The sequence below is a fragment of the Dama dama genome, chromosome 11, assembly GCF_033118175.1.
Source record: "Dama dama isolate Ldn47 chromosome 11, ASM3311817v1, whole genome shotgun sequence".
Taxonomy (NCBI): Eukaryota; Metazoa; Chordata; class Mammalia; order Artiodactyla; family Cervidae; genus Dama; species Dama dama.
In genome coordinates this window covers 92,727,763-92,738,789 of record NC_083691.1, presented here as the reverse complement: position 1 = coordinate 92,738,789, position 11,027 = coordinate 92,727,763, and the positions used below count along the sequence as shown (strand labels likewise).

Here is an 11,027-nt window from a genome sequence, read left to right as displayed (position 1 = left end):
AGTCTCCAGAAGTGCACGCTGGGACCCAGGATTCCGGGAGGCCAACTCCGCCCCCGCCCCGCGAATGCCGGGAATTGTGGTCCCCGCGGGACGCGAGTTATGAGGTGGCCCACGGGTCCGCGAGGCATGCTGGGACCGCTAGCCCTTCCGGGGCGCCTCAGAATTTCAGGTCCCGGCACCCTGGGCGGATGCCCGAAGACTCCGCCTTCCCAAGAGCCCCTGCGGCGGGGCGCGAAGATGGCGGCATCGGCCAGACAACCCTAAAGCAGCGGCAATGGAGCCTCCCTCGTCGCCGGGGCCGGAGCGGCTCTTTGATTCGCACCGGTAAGAGCCCCGGCGGGAAGAGACAGACTTCCGCGTCCACTTGGCCTTCGGCGCCCGATCACCCCGCCTCTCGCCCCCAGGCTCCCGGGTGACGGCTTCCTGCTCCTCGCGCTACTACTCTACGCTCCAATCGGGTTCTGCCTCCTCGTCCTGCGCCTGTTTCTTGGGATCCACGTCTTCCTGGTCAGCTGCGCGCTACCAGACAGTGTCCTTCGCAGGTTCCGACCCGGGCGCTCGGGGAGGGTCGGGGCTGGGCCTGGCCCGAGGCCAGATAGTCACCACTGCCTGCGTTCGCAGGTTCGTGGTGCGGACCATGTGTGCGGTGCTGGGGCTCGTGGCCCGGCAGGAGGACTCTGGACTCCGGGATCACCGTGTCAGGGTCCTCATTTCCAACCACGTGACACCTTTCGACCACAACATAGTCAATCTGCTCACCAGCTGTAGCACCGTGAGTTAGGGAGGAAGCCGAGAGTGCCACGGAGTGGCTCCCTGGGGCTCAGCTCAAGGCGCTCCTCTCCGTGTGCAGCTTTCCCTTGGGGACCACAAGATACCCTTACCCCGACCTCGCTTTTCTACCCATAGGTCAGTTTTTCTCACTTCACGGCATTCTTTTTTTCTTGCTTTCTCTCCTTCCGTTTCCCAGCCTCTACTCAATAGTCCCCCAAGCTTTGTGTGCTGGTCTCGGGGCTTTATGGAGATGGATGGTCAGGGGGAGTTGGTGGAGTCACTCAAGAGATTCTGTGCTTCAACACGGCTTCCCCCTACCCCTCTGCTGCTATTCCCCGAGGAAGAAGCCACCAATGGCCGGGAGGGGCTCCTGCGCTTCAGGTGAGTGAGCACAGGTATTTGTCTCCAACTGTAGGTGATCAAGCTTGGGGGCCCTTGGGTTTTCACAGCCTTCTTCAGCCCTGCCCTCTACTTTCCTAGTTTATTTACTTTTTTCCCACTTTTAGTTCTTTCCCCTGAATCTGTTTATTTCCCACATTTCTATTTGTACAGTGTGACAGTTATCTGTTTTAAGTCAGGTATGAGCTGCTGACTAGACTGGCTAGAATCCCATCTTACTTTCTTCACTCTTCTAGTTCCTGGCCGTTTTCTATCCAGGATGTGGTACAGCCTCTTACCCTGCGAGTCCAGAGACCCCTTGTCTCTGTGGTGAGTGTGTTCCACAGGGAATCTCTGGGTTTGGAGGGGAAGTTTCCTACTCCTGGCCCTGGTTTAGACCTCACTCATGCCCTCCCCTCAGACGGTGTCAGATGCCTCCTGGGTCTCAGAACTGCTGTGGTCACTTTTCGTCCCTTTCACGGTGTATCAAGTAAGGTATTAACTGTCCTCACTTTTTGGTGGCTGGGAGAAACTCATCTCAAGGTCAAGGAAGTAGCTGTCTCTGCCCTGTCCATTTGCAGATCTTTTAATATTAAGGTCCTACCACAGAGGCAATATAAAGTATTTACTATCTCCCCTACTGTCACCACCACTATTCCAAGAAAAGAGGTATCAGAGTGGAGAGTGGGTGCCCCCAACGTGGACCTGGATTGTTTTTTGCAGGTGGCTCCGTCCAGTTCATCGACAGCTGGGGGAGGGGAGTGAAGAGTTTGCCCTCCGTGTACAACAGGTGGTAGGGGACACGGGCAGGGTGGAAGTGGGTTCTTTCTTTGGGGGAAGGAGAAGAACACTTGAGAAACTTCGAATCCTCCAATTCTCCCTAGCTGGTGGCCAAAGAATTGGGCCAGACAGGGACACGACTCACTCCAGCAGACAAAGCAGAGCACATGAAGCGACAGAGACACCCCAGATTGCGCCCTCAGTCAGGTGTGTGGTCTCTGGACATACAGCTTTTCAACTGTTTTTCAACCTGTTCTGACTTCCTCCCTGTGTCTGTACTAATCAGCCTCTCTCCTCTAGCTTTCCACTCACCATATTTCGGATTTCTCTTTTGCAGCCCAGTCTTCTTTCCCTCACTCCCCTGGCCCTTCTCCTGATGTGCATCTGGCAAGTCTGGCTCAGAGAGTGAAGGAGGTTTTACCCCATGTTCCACTGGGCATCATCCAGAGAGACCTAGGTATGAGAAAGAGTAGCTTTACCCGAGGAGACAGGCTTCGAGAGGGAAAGTGGGTGGAGAAGGGAGAAGGTGAGCAGAGAAGCCGACTGCGCTGTCCACTCCTCCCTTCTCCCCAGCCAGGACTGGCTGTGTAGACTTGACCATCACTAATCTGCTTGAGGGAGCTGTGGCTTTCATGCCTGAAGACATCACTGAGGGGACCCAGTCCCTTGCCACAGCCTCCACTCCCAAGGTGAGGCCCAGAAAATGAGCCGGTCCAGGACTTGAGGTGGGATGGGGCAGTCTGCGTATTCCCTGTCCTGACGTCTGTTCTTTGACCCTGAGACCCTAGCACAGTACCTCTCTTGCAAAGTAGGCATTCGATGCGTGTTTAATGATGATGACTTCGCAAGCCCTCTGACATTGTGATCACCTCAGTTCCCCAGCTCTGGCCCGGCAACCCCTCAGCCCACAGCCCTAACATTTGCCAAGTCCTCCTGGGCCCGGCAGGAGAGTCTACAGGAGCGAAAGCAGGCGCTATATGAATATGCAAGAAGGTGAGACGCTGAGAGGACAACCGGTAGGAAAGGGCAGGTTGGAGAAGGAGGATAATACGGCAAAGCCCATACAGTGTCTTCTTGTGTCCCACAGGCGATTCGCAGAGAGGCAGGCCCAGGAGGCTGACTGAGTACAGCATGGCACCCAGAGCCGCGGGACGGAGGCTGGGGAAGCCTCACCCGCCTCGAAGCAGGCCGATGGGTGGGCGCTGAAGGGAGGAGTGGGGCTCCCCCCAGCATCACATTAAATGCAGGGTTTGCACTCACGGTCTCTGTTGCCTCTTTGGGTCTCAAAAGCCCTCTAGCAGGTTCCTTGTCCCTTGGTTGCGGGGATCAGGAATGAGGGCCTCCTTTGTGGGTTTGTGGAGGGTCGGTCAGAATGGAACTGTCTGCAATCACCTCCTCATGTCAAGAGATGAGTGATACTAAGGAAGTATAACTAAGCTGAATGCCCAGCAGCAACTGGGCCCTGGCCTCAGAATTCAGCCCAGGCATGTGAGGAGACAGCTGCAGAACTGCAGGTCCCAGGATACCTTTCACTAATGAGCACAGAACACAGTCTGTAGGATTCACGCATGCCCAGTGTGGCGGCTGGAGCCTGTTTTCCATAGGCTCCTAACTAGGTTAAAGAAGGTGGAGCACGTGGCCCCACCCCAGAACAGTCTCTAGGACCGTGTCTGAGCAGTGCCCCAGGGTGGATCCGGAATTGACCTTTGTACCTCACAGCAGGTCTGGGTTTGTGGTGACTTGCTGGGTGGGTCTGGAACTGGCTGCCATTCCAACGCGTCTCAGAGCTGCAGGCAAAGGTTTGAATCCAGGATCCTTGTGTCCCTGCTCTCCAATTCCTGACCCCACTCCTGCTCTTCATTCTCTCCCCAAGGGACCTTCCCATGGGTGACCAGGTCTTTCTTCCTTTCTTTTTGGCTATGTTGGGTCTTAGTCGCGGTGCCTGGGCTTTGTTCCCTGCCACAGGCAGGGTCTTACGTCCCCAACCAAGGATCGAACCCACGTCCCCTGCATTGGAAGTTGGGTTCTTAACTACTGGACTGCCAGGGAAGTCCCAGTAGTCCACTTCTGATAGTCCCTTACTTGGAGACTCAACTCTTCCCTGTTTCCCGGCAGACAAGAAGTACTGGGAAGGATGGACCCCAGTGCATTATCACCTGAGGGTACAGGTTAGGGATCAGGGCTGAGGTGGGAAGATGGTGTCAGTCACCAAATACAAGGCCTTGATGACTGCCCTGCCTCCTGTAGGTCCTGCTAGACAGTCACCATGGCCTCTCAGCTTCTTGGGTTGGAAGAAGAGTCTGGCCCAAACCCTGGGGAGTCTGAACTGGCTGTGAACCCCTTTGATGGGCTCCCCTTCTCTTCCCGCTACTACGAACTACTTGAGCAGCGCCGATCCTTGCCTATCTGGGCTGCTCGCTTTATCTTCTTGGAGCAGTTGGAGAGTAGCCCCAGTGGAGTGGTACTGGTGTCTGGAGAGCCTGGTTGTGGCAAGAGCACCCAGGTGGGGGTCAGGGGGTGGGAAAGGAAATTCTGACAAAGGGAGGGGGTAGGGAACTGGCTCCTCCTGGGACAAGGCTGGGAATGGGGTGGGGGTTGCTGTGTGGAATAATAGGGGAGGTGGTCAAAAGGAGACAGGCAGTGAAGTACCGGAGAACTCCTCAAATAAGGAGATTAAACTGGCAACAGCTCCTCCAGCACTTCAGAGTTCTGTGTTTCGCTGACAGGTGGTCCTTTCCTATGCTTACCCCAGATCCCACAGTGGTGTGCAGAGTTTGTGCTGGCCAGAGGTTTCCAGAAGGGTTGGGTAACTGTGACTCAGCCTTATCCTCTAGCAGCCCTGAGCTTGGCCCTGCGAGTTGCTGATGAAATGGACCTGACCCTGGGTCATGAGGTTGGATACAGCATCCCCCAAGAAGACTGCACTGGGCCAGACACTCTGCTAAGGTGTGGCCCCTTGCAGGCCCGACTCAAATCTCCTTCCACTCACCCCATAGAAACAAACCCGGCCTTCTGACATCTCACCGTACCCTCCCTCAGCTTAGCTCACCCTTTACATCATGCATGATGCAACTTCTGAATTCAACCATTTAACCCTAGCCAGCAACCTCAGACATTCAACTTCACCATCATCTTGAAAGTCTCACTTTCCTAACTGGAGTACAGCTTATGAACAGTGTCACCAATAGGTCACAGAAAGTCAGTTACAGGATCTTTTTCTGACCTTTACTGTCAGAGCCTAGGCCCCCTGGGGAGAAGCTCCTCTGGACTTCTGGGGCTGGTCGGTGTCCACACTGACTCCTCTGCCCACTGCCAATGTCAACAGGTTCTGCTGGGACAGGCTGCTTCTGCAGGAGATGGCCTCGACCCGGGGCACTGGAGCCCGGGGTGTGCTGGTCCTGGATGAGGCTCAGGAGCGGTCAGTGGCCTCAGATTTGCTCCAGGGACTCCTGCAAGATGCCAGGCTGGGAAGCCTTCCAGGGGACCTCAGAGTGGTTGTAGTTACTGACCCAACCCTTGAACCTAAGCTCCAAGACTTCTGGGGCAACCCTCCTACTGTGTGTGTACCCAGAGAGACTGGCAGGTGTCCCACTCCTGTCTATAGAGACTCTTTCCCTACTGATCGAGTGGAAGCTGCCTGCCAGGCTGTGCTTGAATTGTGTCGGAAGGAGGCTCCAGGAGATGTGCTAGTGTACCTTCCCAGTGAGGAGGTAAAAAAACGGGATGCAAAAGGAGGTATTCATGTCAGATGTCTGCCCCTTCCTGTCCCAGAGGAGAACGGGAGCAATGCTTATTGGGAACATTGGCGTTCTAGTACTTACTCTCTGTTGGGGTCTTGAGGAAAAACTCCAGGGTTTGGGGATAAAAACTTTTTGATTCCATACAATGTAGAGATTTCAGCAAGTTCCTGAAATTATACCACCCCAACTTGATATGAGTATGTGCACTTTTTCAGAGTGAAGGTCCATAGCTTTCATCAGTTTTTCAAAGGGGTCTCTGACCCACAAAGGTGAGAATCACCCTAACACCTCTCTCTTCAGGAAATTTCCCTGTGCTGTGAGTCCTTGTCCAGGAAGGTAGGGTCCTTGGGAAACCAGGGGCCTCCACCACGGGTGCTGCCCCTTCACCCAGGCTGTGGACGAGCTGTCCAGGCTGTGTACGAGGACACAGAGTTGGGTGCCCGGAAGGTTGTGGTCACTCACTGGCTGGCCGACTTCTCCTTTTCCCTGCCTTCCATCCGACATGTCATTGACTCAGGACTGGAGCTTCGAAGTGTGAGTGAAAGACAAGTGAGGGGACACGGGCTAAAGATAGAAATAGCCCTCTCTCACCTGTCTTGGCCTTGGTTGGGGGTGGTGACAGGTTTACAGTCCTCAGATCCGAGCAGAATCTCAAGTGTTGAGACCAGTCAGCAAGTGTCAGGCAGAGGCAAGACGACTACGGGCAGCAGGGATCCCACCAGGTAAGAGCTCTTGCCCTCAGTAGGATCAAACACGAGAAGAGTCACGACCCACAGGCCCTGAGAAATCTACAGTGGTCTTCTTTCCCAGATCTTTCTCCCTTCAGGATCCTGCCTCTGCCTGTATCCTAAGTCCTTCCTAGAAGTAGAGGCTCCCTGCCTGCCCCAGCCCAGAGTGTGGGCGGAGAATCTGAGCCCCCTGATGTTGCTACTGAAGAGGAGACAGATCGCAGAGCCAGGGAGGTGCCACTTCCTGGACCGGCCTGGTGAGCACCCCTCCTGCCCACGTCCTGCTGCTCTCCAGGTTCTGAGATCCCCTGTCCTCTCAGCCTTGTTCCCTCTCCAGCTCCAGAAGCACTGATGCAGGCTCTGGAAGACTTAGACTATCTGGCTGCCCTGGATGATGACGGGGACCTGTCTGACCTGGGAGTTATCCTATCAGAGTTCCCCCTGGCCCCTGAGCTGGCCAAAGCCCTGCTGGCCTCGTGCGAGTTTGACTGTGTGGATGAGATGCTCACCCTGGCTGCCATGCTCACTGGTATAAATCACTTCTCTTTCTGGCTCTTATGACGACTCCAAGCCTTCCCTTTGGTGTCATGGTGCTCCTTAAGCTAGCCCATTCCGCTTGGCTCTAGTTCCCAGCCCTCACTGTGCCGAAAGAGTTAGGCTTCATCACTTATCCCTCTCCTGTCTGTTATTTCTTGTCCTGCAACAAGTCTCTCCTATCTGTTTTCACTGAAACTGTACCTGTCTTGCTCAACCCTGTAATCCCGTCATTATTCAGAATAATCTCTATCCTGCTCAATGCAGGGTATTCCTCGCCCACTGCATTCCAGCTTCAGGCCCACCCCAGCAGAAGAGTGACACCTCTGCTCACCAGTGGCCTCCTGGAGACCTAATCCAGCGAGCACTTTTGAGCCCTGTTCATGACTTTCCTTAGACACTTGAGAATGGCAACCACTCCGCCTTTAACATTGCGCCCTCCCTAAGCCTCTGTGATCTGCTCCTGGTGGTTCTCACTGTCCCTCCATTGCCATCCCTTAGTCTCCCACTTGAGCTCTTCCTCCTCTGCTTGCTCAAAGTAAGTTGAACCTCAGGATTCTACCTTTGCCCCTTTTGTCTTCTCATTCCCTGAACTCTCTGAGCAAGTTCATTCACATTCATGGTCTGAAACGCTACAATATCATTCTTCTGAATCTTGGATTTATATATCTAACTCCTGATGGTCATTCCTATCAGAATGGTCCACAAAACTTCAACCCAGAACTGAACTCGAGTACTTCTGTTGTTGTTGAGCTGAGCCCTTTTTAAATCTGCTCCCTCACCACCACCACCAAAAAATCGTACCATCACCTCTGCAGCTCTATCATCATTCTAGACTAACCTTTTTCCAGGATTTTTTTTTTTCATTTTTATCTCCTAATTAAAAAAAAATTTTTACCTGTTCTTCTTCATACTCAGAGTTAATGCCAATGTAGCTCCTCATCACTGCTCAGCTGGATTCCTTGAGTAGCCGCCTAACTAGTCATGTGAACTTCTTCCAAACATGTGGATTCTCTTAAAAACTCTTCTTCATCAGTTATTCTCTACCTTCCAAACAGAATGTAAATTCATTTGCACAGCCTTGCCCATACCTTCCTTCAGCTTTATCTCCTGCCACCCTGCCACACACACCGTTCCCTCTGTCCCAGGTGCTCGAAGTTCTCCAAACATGCTATTCCCACGTCTAGAATACTCCCTCTGCCCTTCTCCACTCAACTAATTCTCAAACTTCAAATATTGGCCTGCACACCCATCTTACATGTTGGTCTCTCCCACTAGACTCTAAGTTCCTTGAGGGCAGAAACTGTTTTTCATCTATTTATCTTCAGTGTCCAATAAAGTGAATAGTATCTAAAAGTCTTTTGAATAAAGTGCCCAGAGTGACGTTGCTGCCTTTTTCAGTGTACTGCTATCTGTTCTCATGCCCCAAAATGAACTTCCTCTCTTCTGCCTCCAGCTGCCCCTGGGTTTACTCGTCCTCCACTCTGTGCAGAAGAGGCTGCCCTGCGGCGAGCGCTAGAACACGTGGATGGTGATCACAGCTCTCTGATCCAAGTGTATGAAGCCTTTATACAGAGTGAGTGCTCCACTCTGCATCCTCTCACAGAATCCCAGATTTTCCAAAGAGAGAAAGTGTGCAGCCAGCTGACAGATCTCTAGTCCCAGGAAAAGGAAGCCCTTTGACCGAAAGTTGGGTTCTTTTAGGGGTCTCAAGGACTTTAGCTATAGCTGGTCCCTTTCTATTCCTAGGTGGAGCAGACAAGGCTTGGTGCCAGGCCCGGGGTCTAAACTGGGCAGCATTGTGCCAAGCCCGTAAACTTCGGGGAGAACTCCTAGAACTGATGCAACGGATTGAACTTCCCTTGTCTCAACCAGCCTTTGGATCTGAGCAGAATCGCAGAGACCTTCAGAAAGCGCTGGTGTCAGGATACTTCCTTAAGGTTAGGGGAAAGAGTTGGAGTACGGATCATAAAAGGAACAGAAAGTAGAGGGAACAAAGGTTAAGGTATGCCACCTCTGAAATTGGGACCCAGGTGGCCATTCAAAGGACTCTTTAGAACCAGGAGAAACTTTTCCTTTGATGTTTCGAGGTACAAGGGGCTATGGAAATGCCATATATTATGGTCATATGGTAGGGCTATAACACCTAGAGGTATGCCTTACTTTTAATACTCTCACTACCCTTGCTAATAATTCTTTCTCAATCCCCCTTTCTTTCTTCTACTGACTGACACTTCACTCTCACTTATTCCTTCAATATCTTTGTCTTTCAATGAGGTGGCCCGAGACACAGATGGAACTGGAAATTACCTGCTTCTCACCCATAAGCATGTGGCCCAGCTCTCCCCACACTGCTGCTACAGAAGCCGCAGGGCTCCTGCCAGACCCCCACTGTGGGTGCTTTACCACAGTTTCTCCATTGCCAAAGACAACTGTCTTTCCATTGTTTCTGAAATTCAGCCACAGATGTGAGTTCCCTGACACCCCTCCTACACTGTCCATTCCTCTTCCTGGGGCCAAAATTATAGCTGGGGACTTACCAAAGCTAAGTGGGGGTGGGGGGTGGGGTGGCAGGGGCGGGAATGGAGGGGAGTGAGAGGGTCTTAGTGGTTTGTGGTAACATGATTTGAGGAGACAGGGTTTGTGGAAGGGGTAGTAAAAAGTTCAACAATATGCATTATGAAAGAGGATACAGAAATCATCTAAATATGAATGTCTCTGTCAGGCTGGTGGAATTGGCTCCTCCATACTTCCTGAGTAACTTACCCCCTAGTGAGAGCAGAGACTTCTTGAACCAGCTGAGGGAAGAAATGACAGATTCCTCGACCAGGAGTGAATCTTCCTCCACCCAAGAACTTGAAAATGCCTGTGTCCTGCAGTGACCTGCCTCTGGGGTGAAGTTGAATTCATCTCATCACATGAGATCTTCCCTCAGGCTAGCACCTAGGCAGCCATCCAGATTTAGAAGCCCAAGGGTCAAATGTAAATACTGGAACCTGAGTCCCAAGAAATGGAGCTGGGAGTGGAGCAAATTGGTTAAGCCCCAGTCTATACAGGGTAGGACCGATTCCTTAGCTTTCTTCTATTTATTGAAGAGGAACTGACATGCCCTCCATATCCCCAACTTATGCCAAACCCATCCTTGTGCTCCCTTTTGGTCTATAAAAGTTGTTTATATGATACCAAATTTGAGTTTGGTTCTGCAGTAGCATTTACAGTATCTATGAGTTAAAGATGACACAATATAAAAGAATCAGGGTGAACTTCAACAGTGATATCCCCTTGCCTGGTTCCCACCTCTGGTCAAGCCTTTGTGCTATGACTGACCTTAGTGTCACTAACATGGAAAACAAGCAGTTTGACTACAGTTGGCCTCTGACCCTGCCTAAAGCTTACCTCACTCTTATCAACTGCTCTTGCCTGCAGGGGAGGAAGAATGGGGGTGCTATAAGAATAAGACAAAATCGTCCCTTTTGTTCTCATACAACTTAGATCTTGCTTCTTCTTAAACATGAAGGCTATTGGATCTGTACCCAAACCCTTAACTTTCCAGCAACAAGCTTCCCAGCAGCCCCTGGCCCACCCATTAAGTTCTAACAGCTTCAGGAACATCATGCTTTTACCAACTGGATACTCCTTTCTCTTTTCTTTCCTTAGACTATTAACTTTGATATCCTCAATCATCTTACACATTATAAATGTGTTTATAGAAATTGATAAAACATTTAATCCTTAGAACTCTGCTTTTCTGCTCAGAATTCCCTCCCTTGGAGATGCGGTCTGCTTTCATCATTCCATCTATTTCCTCCTCTATGTGGATGTCAACTGACCTCCCCCGAAAGGCATTTTTCCAGAATGTATTCTCTCCCTGTGTGCTTGCTCAGTCGCTCAGTCGTGTCTGACTCTCTGTGACCCCATAGACTGTAGCCTACCAGGTGCCTCTGTCCATGGAATTATCCAGGCAAGAATACTGGAGTGGTTGCCATTTCCTACTCTAGGGGATCCTTCTCTCTAGGTTTAGCATTTAGTTTTGCCTGCAGAGTTAATGTTGGTCTTGTCTTCCCAATTTCCCTTTCATCATCCACAGCACCATTGA

At 51.7% G+C, this 11,027-nt stretch overlaps 2 protein-coding genes across 10 annotated transcripts; both read left to right on the top strand.

The window, feature by feature from the left end:
* Nucleotides 1–56: 56 nt before the first annotated feature.
* Nucleotides 57–3,184, top strand: AUP1 (AUP1 lipid droplet regulating VLDL assembly factor). Of its 4 annotated transcripts, none has more exons than XM_061155817.1 (12): nucleotides 67–324; nucleotides 405–542; nucleotides 622–772; nucleotides 968–1,152; nucleotides 1,407–1,479; nucleotides 1,571–1,644; nucleotides 1,873–1,939; nucleotides 2,034–2,136; nucleotides 2,267–2,386; nucleotides 2,503–2,618; nucleotides 2,804–2,922; nucleotides 2,997–3,184. In XM_061155817.1, the coding sequence occupies exons 1-12, from the start codon at nucleotides 275–277 to the stop codon at nucleotides 3,133–3,135; spliced, it is 1,335 nt and encodes a 444-aa protein (XP_061011800.1). In that variant the 5' UTR covers nucleotides 67–274; the 3' UTR covers nucleotides 3,136–3,184. The 4 variants fall into 4 exon arrangements, with proteins under 4 accessions (XP_061011802.1, XP_061011800.1, XP_061011803.1 ...); XM_061155818.1 differs by having other exon boundaries at nucleotides 75–324; nucleotides 3,017–3,184; XM_061155819.1 differs by lacking the exon at nucleotides 405–542 and having other exon boundaries at nucleotides 57–324.
* Nucleotides 3,185–3,593: 409 nt separating this feature from the next.
* On the top strand, nucleotides 3,594–10,276 carry DQX1 (DEAQ-box RNA dependent ATPase 1). Of its 6 annotated transcripts, none has more exons than XM_061155796.1 (12): nucleotides 3,594–3,728; nucleotides 4,177–4,432; nucleotides 4,682–4,875; nucleotides 5,255–5,639; nucleotides 5,970–6,203; nucleotides 6,292–6,391; nucleotides 6,496–6,654; nucleotides 6,735–6,926; nucleotides 8,388–8,507; nucleotides 8,681–8,871; nucleotides 9,209–9,399; nucleotides 9,705–10,251. In XM_061155796.1, exons 2-12 carry the CDS (start codon nucleotides 4,196–4,198, stop codon nucleotides 9,811–9,813), a joined length of 2,112 nt encoding a protein of 703 aa, XP_061011779.1. In that variant the 5' UTR covers nucleotides 3,594–3,728; nucleotides 4,177–4,195; the 3' UTR covers nucleotides 9,814–10,251. The 6 variants fall into 6 exon arrangements, with proteins under 6 accessions (XP_061011779.1, XP_061011777.1, XP_061011781.1 ...); XM_061155794.1 differs by having other exon boundaries at nucleotides 9,657–10,235; XM_061155795.1 differs by having other exon boundaries at nucleotides 3,603–3,824; nucleotides 9,657–10,238.
* Nucleotides 10,277–11,027: the final 751 nt, after the last annotated feature.